This window comes from Corvus kubaryi, unplaced genomic scaffold, assembly GCF_017639235.1.
Source record: "Corvus kubaryi isolate FWS band 111438036 unplaced genomic scaffold, C.kubaryi_AGA036_p1.0 37382, whole genome shotgun sequence".
Taxonomy (NCBI): Eukaryota; Metazoa; Chordata; class Aves; order Passeriformes; family Corvidae; genus Corvus; species Corvus kubaryi.
Window position 1 is genome coordinate 4,187,888 of NW_024581124.1, and position 14,377 is coordinate 4,202,264.

Below are 14,377 nucleotides of genomic sequence, written 5' to 3' on the forward strand. Positions count from 1 at the left end.
GAGCTCCAGCCAGACTCATTTTCTGCAGTTTTAGTAACAAGTGTTTACACTGAATCCCACTTCCATACAAATGCTGCTGTTTTGTTTTGCACTGCTACAAGTAGTAACTGGATTTTACTAATTATTACTTTGATATTTAACATAGAGGTGTTTTGCTTAGTAATTTATTTAGAGTTTTTAAATGTAACTTGCAGAATGATTGTTGTTGACCTGCTCTCTAAGCCCTTGAGCTGCATCTGAGGTGAGTGCTGGCATTGAACAGGGATTTTCTTTCTGTTTAGTGAAATGACAGAGTGAGCCTGGCCTCAAACAGATGGAGTTATTAATCCAGGAGTGAGGCAGCGAGGCAGCACTGTTCTATTGCTTTCTGCTTCTCCTTTTGCTTACTGATTCCTGATTTTTCTCGGTCCTTCATCACTGTGAAGCCTGGCCTGCAGCCTGCGCTGCTCGTGGGGGTGGATGGTGAAGCTCAGAGCCCCAGCTCTGCATTCCCGGGAGCAGAATTCCTGTTTGCTCTCATTCCTCACTCCCTGCTATGCCTCTTTGTACAAATAAAACGCTCAGTAAACAATCCAGGCTCTTATTTATTCTCGGCTGTGCTGTTTGTTATTAACTGGGCTGTGGCTCCACAAAGGGGTGAAGCTGTCCCGATTCCTACCTCGGTTCCCTCACAGCTCCTACCTTGTTTTTAGTGGGATGGCAGTGCTGGGGGAACGTTTCCATGGATGTTTGTCAGCAAGGAGCCGTTAACAGCACAATCAAAGCGCATCCTACAATGCTTGTGCAGTTACCAGCAGCTCAGCTATGAATCAAAACTCAGCCAAAGCAGTGTAAGAAGGGTTTCCAAATAAAGAAAATCATGAAGTGCTGCTGTAAAAAGCCTTGAAACGGGATCAGAAGCACAAAAAAAGCACAGTCTTGATTTCAGGAACAAACAGCACGAACTTAGAGAACTTTTAAAGCTGGTTAGTTTTAGAAGAAGCTGCAAGTGTTTGTATCTCTGAGCTTCTCTTTCCTACATCAGCCTTAAGCTGCCTCAGAGAGAGAGGTTGGACTCTTGTTACACAACAGTTAAATATTAAATGTACTCAGAACCCTCTGCTCCTCTCTTACAAGAAGGTGCAGAGAGAAATTAATAAAGTTACCCTCCTGCCTTTCACCTGTGTTGTACTGATTCCCCCTTTTCACAACAGGGAGGTTAAAAACTTGGCTGAAGATGTTCTGGGGATTATAGGTCTGATTCACACTAAACCAGAACTACCTTTAAGAATTCAGTAGATGATAACGTCACTTTAATGTACCAAAATACAACAAAAGGCAGATAATTAGTAAAAAAAAAGACTCCAAATACAGTGCTAGAAAAAAATAACTGTGTGTGCTGTAATGTGCAGCACCTTTGGTTTTTCTTCCAGCACACAGATGGCATCCATCTTACACTCAATGGGTTAAAAGTCAGGCTTTAAGAGAAGCAGCACTTGGCTGAGGGAAGCAGGGCCTTCCAGTTTTAGCTGGAATGATACAAACACCAAAGAAAGCAAAAAAAACCCCAAAAAACCCAAAAGCAAATCCAATTTATTTTACAGTCCCAGACTAAGAAGCAGGAGCATAACAAAACTTCAACTGAAAGTGCTCAATGTTCTTTAGTTTAAATATAAAACCAGAACAAGCCAGCTTGAAAAATGCTATTTTTACCCCTCTTGTAACCTTTGAAATGCTTAGCAGAAGACAGGCAATGCCAGGCAGACGGGTTTGTAAAGGCAACAGCACTCTTTATTCCCACTGGAGGAATGCCCACAGCTCCATCTCCTACCTCCCACCCTGTCAGGAGCTCAACACGAGGCCTATTCCCTTTTCCCAACTGTGACAGTCACAGTAATCCCCTTTGCAAAGAAAGAAATTCCAACCCAGCCCACTGCCCCTGTGCAGGACAGTCCCCATTCCTGTAGCACCCAGGAGGATGTTTTTAGGGATGCAAGCTGTCCCAGGGAACAAAACCAGTGTGGAGGGGCCAGTCCTAGTGTAGGCTGAAGGAACTGTAATAATTTCCTATGTAAAACAATGGATTATTCATTTTAAAATAGGGTTCCAAGTCACCAACTGCCCCCTTGGTTATGATCAAGTCCGTTTTATAGTGATTTTACATTGGTTAATTAATAGTTGGTCACCCAGAACCGCCCTGTTCAGCCTGAGGAACAGGAGCAGTGTTAGGAGCAAGCTCAGAGCAGCTATACCAAAGGTTCCTCTGCTCCTGCCTGCCAGAGCAGAGGGATATTGCTCACATTTAACAACTGTAAGGCTTTCCTGTGGCTGTTCACCGTGTACTTGTGGAGTGCACTCAAGAGTCACAGTGTGAGTACTGTAAACACCGACAGAAGTGCAGATAAAAGAGCTACAAAGATCCTGTATGGCCAAAAACCTGAGGAAAACTGGTTAAAACAGACCTAGGAATCGTTACAAGACCAGTTTGATGAGTGCAGGCCTAGTGGCTTGGTTTAAAATCAATAAAAATATTCAGGTAAAAAAATAGATGTATTCACATGAAGGACAAGCGTTGGGGTTTTAAGAAGCAACACACGTTTCCCTTGCAGAATTAAAACTTCTCTTCCAATAAGGATACATTAAAATCTCACCTGAATTCTTTTGCTGGTTGCATTTAGCACCCACACTCAGCTGTGCACACCAAGAGATCCCAAAGAAGCACCTGTATCTATCCCTTAATTTCTTGCTGCCCTCTGACCATGGGAACGAGCTGGTTTGGAATCGCTGCAGAAACTGCTGCTGTACTGGACAGATGGTCCCATTTCAGCATCTAAAATTTTACTGGCTACTTGTTTTGTCCTTTTTCAGAAAGCACTAGCTTAATCTGGAGCTTGGATGAGCTGTTCAAGTATAAAATCATCCCTCTTAAGCCAAAAATCTCAATAACTAGAGGAGAGAGAACCACATCTAAACAAAACTAACAGAAAACATCTGTCAGCATGAAGAACTACCGTGTGTGTATAGGCAGGGAGATGCTCTCCCATGAAACAGCTGGAAAAACAGGCAATGGCTTTGAATTATTGAGAAATAATGAAGCAGATGAGTATTTCTTTGGTAAGTAATGAAGTTTCCCTCCTGAACTCCCCATAAATCAGGCTTTCAAGCTTTACTGCAATCCCACATCCTGATGCAAAGCAAAATTTCCATCTGCTCTTCAATAAATAAGTTTAGATAAAAACATTTCCTTCAAAGCTAAGACTGCATGGTTGGGGAGCCAAATGTGGAGTCCTGTGATCTGGAACTCCCCCAAACAAAAATAAATGACGTTTCTGCAGCTGATGCCAACTTAGAAGGCAGGTGAAATGTTTCCTTAAGCAATCCAGGAGTGGTCTTCAGACTGACAGCTCCGAAAACCTCCAGTTTTACGCAGATTTGGTCATCCCTGCTTCAGGAGGTCACTTAGGAGCTATTTTTCCACAAGAGAGAGCTGTAAGACTTGCTGAAGCTCTGCATCTTCCCTTTCCCGCCGCTGCTTCTCCTGCTCCTCCTGCTCCCGCACAGACAATTCCATGGCAAGCTGTAAGTCCTTCTCAAAGCTGGAAACTTCACTGGAGCTGCTGCTGTGGGAGTTCCCTGATCTTGTCAGAAAGCTCTCCTGCAGTGCCCTGATGGAAAAGAATAACTTTGAGAAGTAAAAGAGACAGAGCCTGTCTCATATTCCTTGCAATGATCCTTCCTGGCAACTGTTTTAGACTCACAAACCTGAAAATCTCTCCCAGGGGGAAGAAAACAGTTTGAGGATAGGAGAGCAGCTGTTCTAACATCTGTAAAATTCTCAATGTCAAACCTTGATTCCTTTGAATCTTTCATAGATATCAACAGTTGTATTTTCAATGGGCCTTTAAAAGCATCCTCACCTGGTTTAAAGGATTTTCCATTTACGTAAGAACCCAGAGGATTCAGTTCTTGGTTTCTTTGCACTTAACTGCAGAAAGATTCCACAGACACCAGAGCTCATTTTTAAGTGTCCATTAAATCTGTGTTTTTAAGGATTACACAAGGATTTTAAAAAGAAAGAAGAGCTGCCTTGAAGTGTGCAGCCTCTAATAACTAAACATTCAACTGAGAGGGATCAAATTCAGAGTTTGAAGAGCAGAACTGAAGGACTGGGTTTGTTTGTTGAATAAAGAATCTGTTGTGTGCACAGACCAGCCCCACAGCTGGGAAGAACTACACTACACAAACCAGGGAGGCCCAGTTTAGAGTTCTTGTTTCTTGGAGAAGTTGGAAGAAGCACAAGAAGAGACCTTGAGTTTTGTGCATCTGCTACTCACATACGCCAAAAAAAAAAAAGGCAAAATTGCTTCATGCTACTGCTGGGGGTATTTTGGCTCTATCACTGCATGGTTTGATGTGAAAAAATGTACTTACTTCTGATACTGTATATTGAAGTCCTGGGAATATGCAACTGCTCCGTTGGAATGCACCCCCAATTCCTAGAGATGGGTAAAGACAGACAATCCCACAGCAGTTACCACGTCTGCAGAGTAACTCACTGAAAGTAACCCTTAAACCACCCTTAATTCTTCTTTGAAATACATTATTTTTATTTTCTGAGGTCTTGAAAAACTGATCCTACCCAGGTTTCCTTCAGCTCTTGCTGCACAATGCTTGCCCAAGCTGCCACTGCACAGATCCCAGCACTTACTTTATTTCCACCAGATTCCAACAAGCTCTGCTGGATGGCAAACTGCATGATCTCATTATCCTCATCCTGCACGTGGATGTTCCTGCCATCATCCTGGATGTGGTAGGATTTGGGGATCTCAAACACCGACTGGTCGACCTCAAAATTAGCACCTACAGAAGCCAAATGAAGTTAAAAATACACTGTGCCCTGTTTGTAACAAGTTGTAACCGAAAAGATTCTGATGAATGCTTTTGCAGGATAACAAATTGCAGCTCCCCCTGTTGCATTCCCTGCAGTTCAGCTTCTCTCTCCTCTGTGCATTCCAGGGACAGGGATGTAAAAAGGTGGGATCCCTGCACCTTTCCACCCCTTACCTGCATCACTCTGTGCACCACCAGGAGAGCTTCTCTCAGCTGTCCTGCAGCTGTTGACATTTTCAAAAGTAATTCGGGCATTCAGCACGTGAAACAGGGGAATTTCTGTAAGAGGACAAGATTTCTGTCAAAATGAGAACTCTTACTCACTTCCACACCTACATCAAACCCTTACATGTTTATGGGGTATATTCCACAACAGCTTCCTATAATGACAAAGCACAGAGTAACTCACCTCACCAAGAAGGTGGCTTTAGTTATTCTCAACCTCTCTCTAAATCTCTTATTTTAGAATAAGACTTGCCAAATTTAAAGCACTGAAGGTAAGAGGAAAGAGGCCGACAACAGCTCATTCTCACTGAAATGACACTGTCTTTAAAATGGTATTTCTGAACTGTTCATTCAGAATTTGGATTTTGTGACTCCAGATACACAAGACAATGTTTGAGGTATCATTTAGTGAGACAAGTAAAAGGCTAATGTGGTTTCTGTAAATAATATATTGCAAAACCAAAGGGAAAAAATGGACAAGATGCTACAATAAAAATTGCTAAAGATTACCAATTTTGACAGGAAATCCCGGCGGAAATTCCAGAGTGATGAAATCCCTAAGTCTGGCAAAATGAGCACTGGTTCTGGCCATCAGGTCAATGATTGGAGTGATTTGTTCCATAAGAGACAAAGGGAATTCTTCACTCATCCACAAGGTTGCTTTAAATCTTTAAGACAAAATAGGATAAAAACTCCCTAAATTCACAGTTTAGGAACAGATGCAAAGCAAAACAGGCAGTTGGGCAGTGACAGGAGGTTACTAACAAGTTACAGCACCAGCCCAAATGTTTGCTTTCACTCAGTGGAATTAAAAATAGATTGTAGCTGAATACTTCAAGATCCCTCTTCTGATTAATTGTGAAAGCTGGGGGAAAAAAACCACACTGGATATTTGTAAAAATGGTTTCCACGGATTAGAAACTGGGAAGAGACTAACTAGAAATAGTTTAAAGGGTATTTCTCACTTCTGTGTTCTAATGGTGACTTCCTTTGGTCTTCCTATGTCTCTGCCTTTCAGATCAAATTCTGGGTTGAAGTATTCCTCCAGAGTAATAGCAGTGGGATTGTTGGTTGCAGCATACTCTGTTGTCCTGGATGTATTCTAGAAGGAAAGAGAGGAAAAAAACCACCCAAAAAGTACTGAACAGACAGTGGCAACTACAAGAAACTTTTAAGTTACCCTTTGTGAAGTAACTCATTCCTCATTTCAGATACAGTGACACACAGCCATAGATACCAGCCTTTACTAGACTGGTTTCACTGAGGTTAAAAATCTCCAAGCTTTTTAGAGACAGGAAAAATCTACTTAGATACTTTAAAGCTGGAAACCAACCAGAAATGTATACACGAGCCACAGCATTTCCAAGCTCCAAATCCTTTACTGAAGTCAAACCTTTGATGGATTATTTGAACCCAAAATCTCTACCCTGTCAATGTGCAATGCCATCCTGACAGAGAGGCAGCACATCCATTATCCACTGTTCTTCAGCAGTTTAGAAGCAAGGGAGTTTCTAAAGCCACGTGGAATCATGGAATGGTTGGGGTTGGAAGGAATCTTAAATTTCACCTATTTCCAACCAAACAAAAACATCCTCAGGGGAAATGAAAACCTCATAATCGAAACTGCTGCCAAACTAAGGAAACAAGAGGTGACTCCACACACCAGTGAGCTGTGCTGACATCAGACACTCACCTGAGCACCACATTCATGCTCCACTGTCCCCAGGAATGATTCCAGAGGGCTCCTGTCAGCTTCAGGTAACAGGAGGGAAAACAAAACCAGCCATTAGTAAAACTGGCACTCAGGCCAGGCTTCCAACCCAAAGGGAAGCTGCTCAGATCTCCTGTGAGCTTTACCAGGCAAGCCCAGGACCTGCAGCTGACAGTATAAAACAGGAACAACATACAGAATGGAGCAAAGATTGTCAGTGGGGTTTTTTGATTAGCAGACACCTTTATGAGTCCCAGTGCCTCAGTGGCCCCATGGTAGGGGAATTTCCATATGAAGTTACTGGCTGGTCACCCTTTAATTCAAATACCAGAAGAAATCAGTGGACCAAACCAAACAAAAATTCCAAGCAAACAAAGCTTCTGTGAATCTTGTATCCATGGCCAAAGTGAAGTAAGGGCATGAACATATTTCAGAGCAGAAAAGTGCAGCATTTTCAAACTGTCAGTAAACTTTCAACAGGTTTGAAGGGCTTTTCTTTCCTCTAAATACAGCTGGGATAAAACCAGGTTCATCTGTAGGTTAAGAGTGAAATAATGAGCTGCCTCAGACACAGAACATGTCAAAGTAAAGCAGGGCAAAGTCAGCAAGAAGAGAATTTCCTTGTTTGTCTACCCAGTTCTTCAGTCACTCAGAGGAGATGACAGAGAGCCAAAGGGTTCTATTTATCTCCAATTTTCCTATGGGGAAGATACCTTTATATCTCCTCTTCTCCTCTTCTGTTAAATGTTCTGTTCTGATCCGTGTGATCACATTCACGTTGTTTGCCATGTAGACCTTACAAAAAATGCAGGGACAAAAACCAAGCAGCACCACAGGTTAAAAAAAGGAGTTCCCCAGTAAAACATCATGTACACAAAACTAACTGAACCAACCCCAACACCAGACAGGCATTTCCAAGAGATTTTAAGAGGGAATGGAAAAGGAAAGTCAGGGAACAGTATTTCTAAACAGAGATTAGTTGTAAGACCTCAGAAATGAAATCTATGACAGTTTAGTTCTGCAGGAACACTAATGAACTCCCTGTCCAGCTGAAGAGCCCTGCAGTCTCACCAGGAAAAACCTTCAGATAAATGTAAAAGCTACTCAGCACTTACTCTTCTGGTGAGTGAAATTTAAAAAATGTAATTTATTGCACCAATTCCCAAACCTGGAGTAAACACAGAACCAGGGAAATTAAATCCCGTGATTCTGAACCCAAATTCCTACCACAGTAAGGCTGTCAAGCCACCTTCAAAAATATTTCACGGAGGCAAAATAGAGGTCAAAACCAGTGTCAGGTGGAACCATTCTAAGCAGCTGTGACTCAGGAGCAGGGCAGAGTCCAGCTCATGAATTCATGATGCCACTCAAGGCTGCTGGTCCCTTGCAACGCTGTTATTATCAACAGGTTCCTCAACTTTCACAAACTGAAACAATGGCAGTGTTCAAGCATGAGTTAAGTGCCAGCCTTTGGAAGGGAAGGACTGCTGGCAGCTTTGCTGAATCTTCTGTCCCTCTTCCCCCCTCTTTAAGCCCCCTTTTTCCCCTATATTCCCTTGCACAGGGGCTCCATCCCTCCCACAGGCCTGGAAGTTCCTCACTCCAGCCCAATTCTGCTGGCAACACAACAAATGTCCCAACAGGAATTTTAAGACCTGAAATATTCAGGAAATACAGAAAAAGCACAACCAGACTTCAATTTGCTGCAAGACCTATCAGAAGAACAGAACAGGCTTTACCTTGGCTTCATAACCATTGACACCTTCTGATTTTTCTGTCCTCCATACCCAGAATCCAGATGTGGTTCTGACAAAAAGGGAACACCACAAGCGTCTACACAGCTGCATTTCTACACAACCCCCAGCTGGTTCTTCTAAATCTGATTTTAAACAACATTTGACAGATTATTAACCCCAGATACCTGGAAAAATAGGTGTAGTAATGAAGACAAATGTGTGTCTGTTAAAAGACACAACATACACATTTTTTTAAAGTATTCATGTGAAAGTTGACTTATTTGTTACCAAATCAAAGCTCTTGTCCATTAGTTCCAGCACGTGGATTTAGGTGAAATGCAAATTTGCAGTGAGCAACTGACTCAATCTTAAGAGGCTTTTCCCAACCTTAATGATTCTACCCCACTAATATGATAAACTGGAAGTTTTCTGCCAATGATTTCTTTCAACTGGGAGCTTTTTGCCAAGCAATAGTGGCAAGCTGACCAACCCAAATTTCTTTAATGGTTTGTGAAGCTTAAAGTAATTTCAGGCATAGCCCTGAAAGTTTTAGCTATCAAAGCTTTTGAGAGTTCATCATTAAAGCTTTTTCCAAACAGAACATCAAAATGTCTATCTGCTAAGACAAACTCTCTGTCTCACCTTTCAAAAGCAATGCTTTTGGTATCAAGGCACGTGCTGATGATTGGAGATGTAAGGCGTCTCTCCACATCTTTCCTCTTGGGTGTCATGGATCCCAGAGTCAAACGCTTCATGTGCTGGGAGATCTCAAACCTCTCTGTCGTGACAAACTTGTCATCGTGGTTGATCTCGATGAGCTCTGCCCAGCCACCAGTGTCTGGTGGAAAAGGCACAGTTGAAGTTAAAAAACTCAGCAAGTGTTCCAGGGTGAAAAGCTGGGGGTATATCGCGTATCAAATCCAGGTGTTTTTGCACTCAGCTGGGACTGGGGCAGCAGAACAGAAGGAGGGAAACTGAGTAAAACACCGAAATTTTAGCCCTATCACCAATTTTTTACCCCAGATTTACTCAAAGCAAAGAAGCGCAGCCATCACAAAACAGTGTCTCTAAGAGACACGAATATAAACATAAAACCTTCATAAAACACAAGAGGCCTTTTTTGTGTAAAATCAGGATTTCTCACTGTGCTCACACAGAATTTGGGCATCAGTAGTGCAGGCAGGTGAACTCTTTACCTTCTCCCTTGAAGATGACAGTCCTCCTGCCCCTCTCCCAGCTCATGTTCTCGAAGCCCAGCAAGGTGATGTCGACGCGCAGCTTGGCCCGGCTCTTCCAGATGCGGCACACGTCGCTCGGGCACACCCTGGAAACCAGGGGCACTGGGAGAAATGGGAGGATTGGAAAGGGAAAATGTGCAAGAGATGCAGCACAGAGGAAACAAACTCAAGAACAGGGATTGCTCACTCCTGGGAATGTCATTCCAGAGGAGGTGAGATACTGATCCTCTTTAGCTTTAAGAACGACCAGCTTGGGGTAAAACCGGCCTAATTTACAGATGAATATGAAAAGGAAGAAGGTATTTGTTCAGACTGAAAGATGTGAAATGGCATAAACCCCATGCCTTGCAGTCTAACAGTTTGATATTTGAAATATTTAGTCAGCTGTGAGGCCTAGTGTTGACTCCTTTCAGGGAAAAGCAGGTACTGCCCAAATAGCCAGTGCATCCATAGATGACACACCATCACTTCAGTCGTCGATGGCCAGGGACAGGTAAAAAAATACCCCAAGAAAAGTCTTCAGCAATTGCAACAACAGCTAAATTCTCCACTACTAGAAACCAACCAACCAAATAAACAGGAAACAAAGAATAATTGTGCAACAAAAACACAAGAGGTCATTTTGAGAGGGAAGAGAGAAGGATTCCGGGGAGAGGATATTTCCCTGCCTGTGTTGTGGGGCATTTGTAACTCATTTTTACAGCTCGGAATTGGTAACAAGGAGCAGGATTCTTACCCCAGCTAGTGAATTCCCATTTCATTTCCACATAAAAGTCAGGAGTCTGCAGAAGGAAAACACTTGATGAATACCTCATGAAATAGTTTTACTCTGACATTCAGCGCAGCATTTCCCATGAACATTTTGCGTAAAGGAAGAAAAAAGAGGAGCAGAACTGGAGAAATGGTAAGTGAATGCTAAAATTGAAATTGAAAGTAGCAATTGAAAGTAGCAGTAACAGCCACTGCCCTGCCCCTGCTGCTATCTGGGGAGCTGTTCTTCCTTGTTTTACTGGAGAGGCAGTAATGCCTTCAAGATTCACCCTCTAATATTGGAGTTCATGACAAAGGATTTAAACAAAGTGAAGGAAAAGCCTCCATGTCCCTCAGCACTATGCAACATGCAGGCTGGAACAAAACACAACTGCCCAGCTGATTGCAATAGTTCACTTAACTGAACTACTTGAATGAGAATTCAAGCAGTGAAGTCAGTCTGGAGTGAGAGTTTACATTTCAATAAATCATCACCTCGTTAATTTTCTGCAGTAACTCAGGAACTCCTCCGAGGGTCATGGAGGTCTGCTGGTAGTCCCGATGCTGCAGGATCAACTGGACCATCTCTGGATCCCCTGTGCTGACAGCCTCATGCAAAACTGAAAGAAACCCAGCCACGGCCTCATGTCTCTTTGCTTGCTGCCCAAAATTCCACGTAAAAACAAAGAACATCTGCTACCAAAAGTATCACACCCCAGGTTGTCCTTACCCGTCCACCCCTGCGCGTTCTCCTTGGTCACATCTGCCTTGTGCTGCAGGAGGACCTTGGCAGATTCTATGTAACCCAAGGAAACCGCCAAGTGCAGCAAGGTCCGGCCCCGCGGATCCCGCTGGTCAACATCCTGTCAGTGTCCGAGAGAGAAAGAACGCAGCTCATCAGAGCTTACACAAACAAAGGGCTAATCCAGGAGTCCATATTCCCTGCCATTCCCACAGTTCCCAAACTCTACTGCACCGCCCTTCTGCGGGGCCGTCTTGCTTCCCCACGTGAATAAAAGGAGAAGCAGAATGGGGCCTATGAAATGCCCCAAAAACTGTAGGACAGGAGTTCTTGTTGATGCTTCTCATTTCTTTTTCTGTCATTCTTTCCCCTCTGTCTCTCCCCAGAAAGGTCAGGAGGAGATGGGAGTTCTCGTCCGTGTGCATCACCCCACAGACAGCCAAGAGCCTGAGACTCCACAGAGGGCTTAAACTGTCCAACAAAAGAGGGGAGGGGAAAGGGAAAAAAAAGGCAACAGGGCATACAACACGGATTTTGGACAGCACTTTTGGAAAGGACAGAAGCAGATGGTGTTTCACAAAGCACACACAGCACAATGAGGATTGAGGGCATTCTCTACAAGTCACTAAAATAAAAAAATAAACTACACAGGCACAAATATCCAAAACATGCAAGCACAACATACTCATACCTTACACATTTTTCACTATTAGCTTAGAGATTTGAAACAGAAGAGCATCTATAACTAGAGGAAAAGGGGAAAGTCAATAGCAGAATGAGAAAGGAAGGTTATTGTGCACGTTAACAGCGTTATCTGACAGCATCAAGTCAGAATATCTCACACAGAGTGGGGAAAACTTTGGTTTAATGCATCTTCTTTTCTGGGGTGGAACATTAATTAATTTGCTTCCCCACCTCCTGCAGCTCCAACACTGCAGCACCAACAGGTAAAGGGCTCCAAGGGTCCCTCCCCATTATCTTTGTTGCTGTTCCCTTGTCCCCACATGCCCGAGCCAGTTTGCCACTCCAGCTGCAGCTGGGAAGTGGCTTCGATCCCTTCACGCGTCCCTCCGGCAGCAGGAAGCTCATCCCAAAGAAGCAGGAGGAAATAGATCTTTGGAACACTTTAAAAAAAAAAGGTGTTTAAAAGCAGGTAAAGGAAGTAAGAGACAGACACAGTCCATCTTCACACACTGCTGGTTTCTACAGGGAATGGAGGCAGGAAGCAGCATTCCACAAGCGGAAGGCTGCTGAGTGATCCCTATTTAATGACAAACTCTCACAGGTGTCAGAAATAAACACACAGGAGCAAAGTGCCAGTGAGGTTAAAGATTTTGTTAATGCATAAGATGACATAAATTAGATTAAAAGTGACTGCATTCCAAAGATTCTCCCAAACCAGGGCAGGAACATGCTCTAAGCAGGAATTAGTAAGTCAGGTGCACCGTTAGAGCTGCAGGTGACAATCAGGAGGTGGCACAGCTGGTCTTGGGCTCATGTACTTGTGGTGTCAGGTATAATTAATTAATCAGCTCTGCTTATTAACTGTACCTTAACTCTAGCCTGTGTCAGAGCTTTTCCACAGCAGCTCAGCCAGAAGGATTTTTGCTGCTCGAGCTCTGCTGCAGCTTTCAGGCCGTTTCCTTACGTCATCGTGTCCCAGAGAGGGGACAGCTTTGTGTTTTCTACTCTCCAGCATGGAACAATGATCCATTTTTTTTACCAGAGATGCTGAAAACATTCCAACCAATACAAAAACTCTGCCTCCGATCTTGGACAGCAACAAATCCATGAGAACTGATGGTGCTCAGCAAGGTAGGGGCTGGTTTGATCTCTGGCAGCAGCAGCCACCTTTGGTGCACGCTGACTTCCCACTAAGCTAAACATTATTTATTGCTTTAATAAATAAATTAATTTCCATCACAGCTGCTCTTCTAAAGCGACTCCTAACTCTCCCAAAGAGCTACTCTGCAGCTGCACTGGCATACTTAAGAGCAAAGCTTTACAGATGGGAAGCCAACGTTTAATATCTGGCGTGAAAGCATATTCCTACACCTCCTTCCATCACTCCCACACCACAAATAAACAGGTGACGAAGTTCAGGGGTCCCTCAAGCCCAGCAAACGCTCCTGGCAGTACCACCAGGGTGCTTCTCCCTGGCACAGCAGTGAGCGAGCGGCACCAAGCCCCGCACTATGGCAAAAGCTCTTTTGAGGCCACCAGCCCCCCCAGCAGCCCCTTCAGAACCCGGCTACCCCATTACCTGGTCCTGCAGCTCCTCGTCCAGCCGCCTGTAGTCGTTATTCCAGACCAGGACGTGCAGGGGGAAGGCGCTGCTGGCCCCACCAGGGGAGCTCATCCCGGCACACACCTGGGGAGGGGGAGCCAGGGCCCCTCAACTCTTCCCTCTCTGGATTCTGGACACCCCAAGTTACTCAAGCCCTGACCCTTTCAGCTTCTCGTTTCTCCTGGCACGCACCTGACCCAGGTGTGTGTGCGCGAGCCCGGGCCACAACCCCCTATGAACCCTTCACCCCGCTCCAAGGGGAGCCCCATACAAAACCCCACCGCGGGGGTCTCCCCTGCTCCTGGTGCCCCTCGCAGCCCCCCGCTCCCGAGGGTGTCCTCCCGGTGCCCCCTCAGCCCCGCTCCCGGGGGCCTCCCCGATCTCGCCCCCTCAGCCGTCCCTGCCCCTCTTCCCCGTCCCTCCAGGGACGGCTGGGACGAACCACAGCGCGGCCGAAGCAGGGGGGGGCTCCTCGCCGTCCCCCCGCACTCCACTGCCACGGACAACCGCACGGAAAGCGGAAGCTGCTCCCCCTCCCCCTCTGCGGGCGGACAGATGGAACGTCCCGCCCGCAGCTGTCCCATTGCCTTCCGCGGGGGGGGGGGGGGGGGGGGGGGGCGCTCAGCACTGGCTGCTCTCACCCCGCCTTCGCCCGGCCTTGGTTTCGCTCGCTCGCCCGCCATGGCGGGTGAGGGCAGCGCTTGCTGGAAAGCGGCCGCTTCCACCAGGCTTCCGAAGGCCCGTCTCTCCCATCACCCCGCCGAGAGCCTGCAGCGGGCGGGCGGGCGCGGCCCCGGGCGCGAGCACTCGGTGCTGTGC

The 14,377-nt window shown here is 45.2% G+C and overlaps 1 protein-coding gene across 3 annotated transcripts; it reads right to left on the reverse strand.

The window, feature by feature from the left end:
• Nucleotides 1-1,552: 1,552 nt before the first annotated feature.
• ANKRD13A (ankyrin repeat domain 13A) lies at nt 1,553-14,329 on the reverse strand. 3 transcript variants are annotated; one of them, XM_042034801.1, is made up of 16 exons: nt 14,200-14,329; nt 13,535-13,642; nt 11,260-11,392; nt 11,025-11,149; nt 10,516-10,561; nt 9,738-9,881; nt 9,184-9,379; nt 8,545-8,611; nt 7,519-7,600; nt 6,788-6,846; nt 6,060-6,196; nt 5,605-5,762; nt 5,044-5,148; nt 4,688-4,839; nt 4,411-4,475; nt 1,553-3,644 (listed from the first exon to the last, which is right to left on the reverse strand). In XM_042034801.1, the coding sequence occupies exons 1-16, from the start codon at nt 14,239-14,241 to the stop codon at nt 3,446-3,448; spliced, it is 1,818 nt and encodes a 605-aa protein (XP_041890735.1). In that variant the 5' UTR covers nt 14,242-14,329; the 3' UTR covers nt 1,553-3,445. The 3 variants fall into 3 exon arrangements, with proteins under 3 accessions (XP_041890735.1, XP_041890736.1, XP_041890737.1); XM_042034802.1 differs by lacking the exon at nt 14,200-14,329 and adding an exon at nt 14,001-14,105; XM_042034803.1 differs by lacking the exon at nt 14,200-14,329 and adding an exon at nt 11,963-12,016 and having other exon boundaries at nt 13,535-13,605.
• Nucleotides 14,330-14,377: the final 48 nt, after the last annotated feature.

Excerpts from the sequence above, each read along its gene's own strand:
- ANKRD13A (XM_042034801.1), bottom strand. The coding sequence starts at position 14,241 with ATGGCGGGCGAGCGAGCGAAACCAAGGCCGGGCGAAGGCGGG. Across the intron at positions 9,882-10,515 it reads ATGGGAATTCACTAGCTGGG|TGCCCCTGGTTTCCAGGGTG; the intron begins GTAAGAATCCTG and ends CATTTCTCCCAG. Across the intron at positions 4,476-4,687 it reads TGGAATCTGGTGGAAATAAA|GAATTGGGGGTGCATTCCAA; the intron begins GTAAGTGCTGGG and ends ACCCATCTCTAG.